The sequence below is a fragment of the Cyprinodon variegatus genome, unplaced genomic scaffold (genome assembly GCF_000732505.1).
Source record: "Cyprinodon variegatus isolate N-32 unplaced genomic scaffold, C_variegatus-1.0 Scaffold120, whole genome shotgun sequence".
NCBI lineage: Eukaryota > Metazoa > Chordata > Actinopteri > Cyprinodontiformes > Cyprinodontidae > Cyprinodon > Cyprinodon variegatus.
In genome coordinates this window covers 1292793-1301149 of record NW_015150573.1, presented here as the reverse complement: position 1 = coordinate 1301149, position 8357 = coordinate 1292793, and the positions used below count along the sequence as shown (strand labels likewise).

The window sequence follows — 8357 nt, the reverse complement described above, 5'->3', positions numbered from 1 at the left end:
CCAGTATCGGTATCGGATCGGAAGTCCAAAAACAATATCGGTATCGGATCGGAAGTGCAAAAACCTGGATCCGGACATCTCTAATCTAAAAGGAACATTGATTCTTTAAAACTAAAGCCTCCTTTTTATCTGCAAAAACAAACAGGAGCTTGTTCAAAGCTCTTTTTGCATGAGGACCTCCTTAAATCAATGCATGAACAGGTCAAACCAAATCTCTAATAATATAATATTAACTAAATCATTGAAACTAATAATATTTTTTTTCTTAAAGTGGTTAAAATCATGTTTTTCTCCCCCTCTTTGACTAAACACACAGATTACTGACTAAGAAAAAAACAATAAAGCTTTCCTCTGACATCTAGTGTTCTTCGGAGAGTCTAGTTAAACAGGTAAAACTAAATGTAAAGGTGTCTTTGGTCATCATTTTACCTGGTCCCGTCCTCCCTTATGAACGCTCATATGCCGCTCTAACTGAGCCCGGTAGGCGAAGCTGTAGCTGCACTCTGGGCAGCTGAAGCTCTCCTCCGTCTTCTCGTGCCGGTACTTGATGTGCTCCTTCAGGGAGCTGTAGCGCTTGTAGCCCCGTGAGCAGTACGGGCACGTGAGCAGCTGGGAGAACGAATCGGGGGTTCCTGGATGAAACAATAGAAGAGGAGACGGGCTTAAAAAAACAAAAACAAACGAAACATGCTCTTTGATGTTGCACATGACCGGCCGCAATAACACCACTCTGTGATTTCACTGATCACTGAGAGATCCTCCCCTGCAGGTAAACAGCAGCCAGGTAACCAAACGGATCAAAGCCGACTGCTGATAAGTACTTGCTGTCCTTGGCAGCATCTGATTTTTGGTTTCTGTGATTCTCAGCGACACAAGGCGAACAAATTGCAGCTTCAGACTCTTGAGATTTAATCGTGTGATTGCCTATTGTGTTTAAGAAAAAAAGTCTGTGTGAAGAAAACATAAGTCTGGGAAAGACAAGCTGCCCACCTGTGCATGGGCTCTGGCCTAACAGAGGGTCTTAGTTGTCCTCTTCCCACACAGGTAAAGCATTACCTTGTTAACAGGTGATATATTAGGTTCCCCCAGGACCAGGTGAGGGCTGTGGCTGGGAATGCACACACATTATCACCCAGGTAGCTGTGAGTCAGAGCTCCCACAGACGTGACAAATTTACTCAGGTGTTGCAGTTTCTAACACTCTGCTCCCCCTCAGGAGGGGAAGCAAGTAAAAGCCAAGAGTCTTAATAAACAAGCAAAGGTTGTAATGATGTTGTATGCCGGTGCTAATGGGGGGGGGTAGGGATTTACACCTGAGGTAGAGCCATCCCCTCTAGTGGGGGCAATTACCAGATAGGTGTTGTATTAGTGTGTCCTGTACCGTTCTCATCGTGGACGCTGGCATCAGGGGTGCCCTGACGCTGAAGCTCGTCCTCCGGGGCCTCCGGGTAAATAATGGCCGTGTCTCCCTTCTGGAGCATCTCCTCCACCAGCGCGTCTGTGCTCACGTCATCCTCGCCGTCTGAAGCGCAGTCTTCCTTCACTGCAAAACAGACAAACTCATTACAGTCAAGCCCTTCGTTGATTGTCGCCTTCTTTGGCAGCTATATGTTAAATGTGATCAGGTAATGAAACGATGCAGGCGAAGCGGCGCTTACAGTCAAAGCTCTTGATAGTCACATGTTCAGCAAACTGGAAAAAAAAAGCATGCGGTATCAGGAAGAAAGGAAAAAAAACATCCTGACGTTCACAAAAGGATGAGAAAACTCATTAGCATCAAAGGCCGGGGGCGGCTGGATGAGCACGCCGTTCTTTGTGAGTACCGTAAGGCGAACCTTTAGGTGAGACACTTGTTGTGACTGGGACTCGTAATTAGGTGATGAATCTTGTGCGCTTGTGTTGCAGCAGACGGACGTGCTCTCAGGTGAGGCTCGGGACTTCAGAGTGAGTTTGGAAAAAGAGCTAGGTGTGTTTTTTTTCCATCCTCATCACCCGAACCGCGGCTTGGAAGTGGAACGGGCGGTAATTACCGGAGCGTAACCCGAGGACGCAGTTTAGCAGGCATGAAAGCTTCCTTCCTTCTCTTGATCTCAGCTCTCCTTGTACTACCTGAGGTGGGTGCGGGACCCAGGTACAGCATGTCAGCAATTAAATGGAGTACCCGTTCCTCTACGGATGTGTTAGTGCGCCTCTGTGGATCATTACAGAGAATAATTACCGGGTCGAGCCTCAAGCTACAAGTAAAGTTAGCCTGCTGTGGATACAGCCGTGTTGTTAACTGGGCAGATGTTTTATAGACTCCCTCTGCTTAGTGGAGATTGGAGAATTGTGTTTTGTGAATTGGGTACAGTATGTGTATACATAGCGCAGATACACATACATGTGTATCTGTGCTTTGAGAGACAGGGCCAGCTGTGCTCTCCTCAGAGACGGGAACAGGTGTAGCACTTCATGACTCACCGACGCACAGCGAATACCAGTAGTCTTTCAAACAAGCCTCGCTCTGGCTTCCTCTGGTGCACCTTAACAAAGCCGCAGAGCAACACAACGGCAGTCATTTGTTGCTATGGTTATTAAAGGGTGCCGGAGGAAGCCTCCTGGCCTGTTGCGGCCCTCCGAGGGATCATCAGGACAAAGAGGCCGTCTTTGTGTGGGTGTGTGAAGTAGGAAGAAGCAGCAGGTGCTCAGAAAGTTCCACCTTGAATTCTGTATCATTAAACAAAGCTTCTCTCCCACAGTTTGAGGAAGATCAGCATTAGCCTGAGATACATTAACTACACGACCTAAAGGAAATGCTTTGGAAGTTTGAGGAGAAAGTGCTTATTGGGTTTCAGGCTTAGGCTGCAAAAGTAAACACAATAGTAGCCATCGAAAATAGCCCTTCCCAGTCAAATGATAGCCAAATGGCAGGCCACTTCCCTACAGACCCTTTCACTGAATAACAGGGTCTGACCAGGAGATTATGCTTCACTTTAGGTATTAATGTCCAAAAATCATGACAGAATATTTTAGTACAAAGTTTGAAAAAGGAATTGTAGGGGACCAGCCAAGGGCCCATCAAGAAAAAAAGGAAATCTTAAATGGCTACTACTGTAGAGCGCTGTGTAATATTGAGGTATTTTTACACCATAAACCGCAGACCTCAGTTAAACTCAGGAGATTTCCCATGATAGGCCAGAGCAAGGATTGGTCAAGACATGGCCACTCGCTAAAACTCCCAGGACATTAATCAGAAATGCGACCAAAGGTAACTCTAGAGAATCTGAAGAGATGCACAGCCGACGTAGGACAATTTGTAGACGCAACCAATATCAGTTCAGTCTACCAATCTGGACACATTGGAAGACTGAAAAAAGAAAACTATAAGAAGTTTCATCTAAGCCACGAAACCTGGTCGGTTTAAATCAAATTCAACCACCACCTTGCGTAGAAGATTCCACCGTATGTAGCCTTGCTTTCGCTGTCTCCTTGGTTAAACAGAAGGCAGGATTGTGGTGTGGAACTGCTTTTCTTTAGCAAGGTCAGGTTTAAATGACGAGATTGATGCAGTTCTGGGAGAAAACTTGCAAAAAGTTGCAAAATACTCGAGACTTGGGATGGAAATGATTTTCCAGTTGGTATACCACCCTTTACATACAGCCTACAGATCCAGTCCAAGTCTGAGCATAAATCAACTAAGAGTCTCTGACAACACTTAAAAATAGACGTTCAAAGACACTCTTCGTTGAAACCAGCTGAGCTTAAGCAAGTTCACAAAGTACTGGCAAAAACTTTGGTTTGTAGATGTGAAAAGGAGGCAGGAACAGATCCTAAAGACCCAAAGGTCTAACTGCGGCCAAAGGTTCTGACTAAGTTGAGTCAGAACCTCTGATTGATTGCCTTCCTCTTCACAATTATACATTACTGTATGCCAGTTTTTCTCATAAAATACCAGTTAAATACATAAAGGTTTACGGTTTGGACATAACAGAATGAGACAAAGAGGTTTTGTACAGTTAATCTCGCTTGTTTAACGGTGTTGGGAAGTGTGACATGTGAGGAAGTGCTGATCAGACTGGGATTTTCTCTCTCACGCACATTCAAACACACAGATTCCCCTCAAGGCTACAGAATGGGGAGTTGCGATTTGTTCTCCTCATTGTGCTCTTTTTTTCTCCAAGTCCAGGAGGGTCTCAGCCTTGCTGAGGTGGCTCTCTGTTATCAGACTGCTCCCTCTGACACGAAACATCACGCAGGGCGCTGATATGCTGACGCAGGGATGTAAACGCACCGCTGCACACGTGGAAGATCAGTTAAAAGAGCTCCATAGAGGTTCAAAAGACAACTCAAGCACATGTTCATGCGAAAAATGGCAAACCACCTACTTTGTTTTCTTCTATTCCTGCTTTTGTCTCATCCTACATCCTACCCTGGTCAATCCATGACCCAACAGCTAAAAGATATTGTCTTCTAGAGCGTGACAGAACAAAAAGGAAAGAATTAAAAATATCAAACATTAGTGGAGCAACTAATTTCTTTACTTCGAAGCAACTGGAGACAGACTGAAGGAGAGGCTGTTCAGGAATCAGGAGAGGAATGATTTGCTTATCCTTGGCTGGGCGCTATCAAACAAGGATTTCTTTCCAACCCTCTAGAGAGGGCTTGCTCTTTTGTGCATCTCTGACAACACGTCAACACATTCAGGAATGTAAAACTACTCTCAGGGTATGTCTCTACTGGCTCTGTAAACTGAGAGACAAGACTTTTAATTAATGTCTTGATGCATCTCAATAATCCAAGCAGACAAATCCTTCAAAAGTTGAGTAAGTCTTCTATGTTGAAATGTTTCGTCTCTCTTCCAAGAGAAATCTTCAAGAAGGGAACTCAACTTTTTTTTTAGACTTTTAATTGATGTCTTGATTAATCTCAGAAAGTCTCTGGGAGTCTTTAGATGGGGTTTTCTCTGCTTAAATGTTTCATCTCTTCTCTAATTCTTTTGGATGTGAGCTCATCTTCTTTGACCTTTGATACATCTTTTCATTTCATTCAAAATACCTCAAGCTGAATTACTTCAGAGCATACTTTCTTTAGGTATTGCCACAGACTTTGCCCTGTTTGAGTCTTTAAAAAGTACTTCAAACATCCCTTAACACACTCAGAATGCCTTGTTTTTGGGGAATCTACTGGCTAAAAAGTGAATACTAAAAGAACAGAAATCATCTTCTCTACCATCTTTCAAAAACTGGCTTATTACATTGTTTATTGGCTTAGAGAACTATTTTATTAAAAATAACTCTAGACATGTGGCTCTTTTTGATTCATCAAATCTGTAATTTGATGATTAATCAATAGGTATATTGTAAAAAACAAAGCAAATATGTGCATTCACTTGTTTCGTTTAGTGGGTTGTTTTGTGTTTATGTACAAACCCGACCACACATGACTGGGTTGGTGTGAATGGCGGATTAATCAATATGTACGTCTACAGGTATCAGTGTAACGGAAAGGTTGTAAAGGGGTTTTATGTCTATATGAAAATATTGCATCTTACTTTTTTGTGCAACGGAGAAATAAAATCACATTTAAAAGAGTACTGCCATGGACGACTGTGTCTTGATACATCTTTCCGATAGGGATGCACGATATTGGGATTTTGGCCGATATCCGATATGCCGATATTTTAAAACTCATGTAGCCGATAACCGATATCGATACCGATGTTAAAGCTGGACAAAAATAAGAAGTCATTGAAAATAGCAGTTTTGTTATCCATTTCTGACACTTTGAAAAATAATAAACTCAAATATATTTTCATATGCTGATATCAAATTGATTTTTAAAAACACGGTATCGATCTATTTTACTTTCAAAATCTCGTGAAATTACATCGTTCTGTTACAAACTCTCGTGATATTTTGCAAATTCTTGTGAGACTTTGTTAGTAAAATAGATCGATACCGCGTCAATATATCGACATATAAAAATATCGCAAAATTTCGTGAATTTTCGGGGGATTTCGTAGCATAACGATGACATATAGCAATATTTCATTAGTAAAAGAGATTGATATGGTGTTTTTAAATGGCAATATATCAGCATATGAAGATATTGGGATATTTTAATGTATCAATATTTTTTCCCTCGTCTTTAGAAGTTTTTAAGTCTGTAAAAAAGAAGTTTTTGAGGAAGCAGAATTTTTTTTTTTTTTTTGACTTTAGAAACTCAGAAGCTGATCAAATATCGGGTTAAATATCGGTGGGGTGGCCGATGTCCGATATTCAGTTTTAAGGCCGATACCGATAGGGGGCCCATTATATCGTGCATCCCTACTTTCCGATGTTCTACCTCATTCTGAGGGGTTGTCTTAATGACAAAATGTAAAAATGTCCAAAAGTGGGAGAACTGAGAGAAACGGCCCATATATCCAGACTTTCACCATCATTTGGTGCCACAGCTCTTCAGCTCCACCCTGCTCTTTCACTCAGATGTAATCATTCTCTCCTACTCATTAAATGTAAAGGAGAAGCCTACTGGGTCAGCGCTCCCTCTACCTGTCCCTCCCAACACGGGGCCGCTTCGCCTCTACATAATCATTTAGGAGTAAATGAGTAATGACAGTGAGGAGGGGGCCCGTCATACCTTATAATCAAGAAGAATGATTCAGAGCAAGAGGAATAGTGAGTAAGACTGTAAGAAAGAAAAAAGGAAAAAAAAGGTGGGGGGTAAACAAAGTTAAAGTGCTGTGAAAAACCACCTCTCTGGTTTTGGAGCTCTGAAGTCTCGTGAGAAGGGATGTCAGGGCTTTAATTTGAAGCAAACGCAGCTCTGCGGAGAAGAAGATTGCTGGGTGGTGGTCAGTTTTTCAAGGCCACACCAGAGAATCTGTTCTCCCAACAGATTAGACGAAAGACATGTTTGCTTAAAGAGCCGAGGCTTTCCCAGTGTCTCACCGGGCCCATCCACGCTGACAGCTGACATGCAGCAATGGGGGGTGAAGAAGAGCCAATGTGAGTGAAAGCAAAACACCCCATCAGGCACAAGCGTGGAGCGCAGCCAGCTAACTGAGCTGTTTCAGTGCAGCTCATGCTTTTGAAGTGTTTCATGTTCTCAAGCCTGAGCCAAAGCCCAAGACATTATTCTTCCTCCAACTTTCCTCTTATGCAAGGAGGCGCAGCTGGAGAGCCTGAAAGCGACAGGCGGGTCTGCTCTGCGCTCAGGTCTGTGGTCTAACTGTGCAAGTACAGCTAGTGTCACAGTGCAACTGAAACCATGAGGCCGAAACTGAAGAAAACTCATCTGAGTGGAACTTCTAAAAGAAAAAAAACAACAACAAAAACATCTCTCCCCAAAACCAAAAGTGAGACGTCGCCGGACATTTCCAGACTTATCAGCTTGAATTTTCTCCCTTCCTGCTGCCCATGTTCCTCTCATGCTGAGAAATTACGGCCGACACCTGCAAACAAAGAGCCTTGTGACATTTTTTTGGTCTGATTACCTGCCATATGTGCAAGCCACAGTTGTTGGCACCGGTCTGAGGCTACCTAGGTGACCTCATGCAGCAGAGAGGCCTTGAGCCTGGGCTTAAACCCTGCCGTCCTTCAGCGCCCGCCATTGTTTTGGAGACGGCAGAGGAGGCGTGACGTCAGCGCTTCCTGAAGTAGTGAGCTGCCTCTGATGCCACTTCCACATGGTTGGAGGTAAAAAGGAGTTCATGGCGGACTCTGGAATGCCCACCAGTGCTGTAAAGCTCTCCGCCGACGCTTCGCTTGAAAGGCCGTTTTGTGTGTTTGAAGGTCTCTCTCTGTGTTGGCATTGTCTTTGTTTAATGTCACGCTTCCTGCTTTAGTTTCAAACCCTCTGCGTGTAGTACCTGTTTCCTCACTCTCTGTTTCACAATGAGACAAAGCCGCCGTGTACCGACGTGCAGATGTTAGGCTGGCATTTCTCAGCCTAGACCAGGTCTCACCGCCGTAGGTCAGAGCGGATCATGACCCACCGGCAGAAAACCATCCAAACCTCCTGGTTTAGTCCAATAATAATTGACCTTTACTGATCTTACATTGGAGATTTTTCCTTGGGGAGTAGTTGGCTGCCACCGTGGCTCTGTGGGAGTGGGGCTCAAACTCAGAACATCAGGGTTCCAAGATCTATGCCCTAACCACTAGGCCGCCACTCCCCCAAACAAATTCAATACAATTACAAGCTTCATTTTTTGTTTTGTTGTGATTTCATATTATAGACAAACGCACTGAAGCACAAGGGAGAAGGTAAAATAAAATATTAAAAATTACAAATAAAAATCTTAAAAATATAATGTCCATTTGTATTTAGAAGTTCTAATACCATTATTAAGGTCCACTGCAGCCAACTGCCTTCTGC

At 43.5% G+C, this 8357-nt stretch overlaps 1 protein-coding gene across 1 annotated transcript in view; it reads right to left on the bottom strand.

The window, feature by feature from the left end:
- Positions 1–8357, bottom strand: part of zeb1 (zinc finger E-box binding homeobox 1) — an 85263-nt gene that overhangs the window by 14411 nt on the left and 62495 nt on the right. The window contains exons 3-4 of the mRNA XM_015375529.1: positions 1381–1542; positions 430–632 (exon numbers count right to left, since the gene is read on the bottom strand). Coding sequence (XP_015231015.1) covers positions 430–632; positions 1381–1542 — 365 coding nt within the window. The remainder of the gene's footprint in view (positions 1–429; positions 633–1380; positions 1543–8357) is intronic.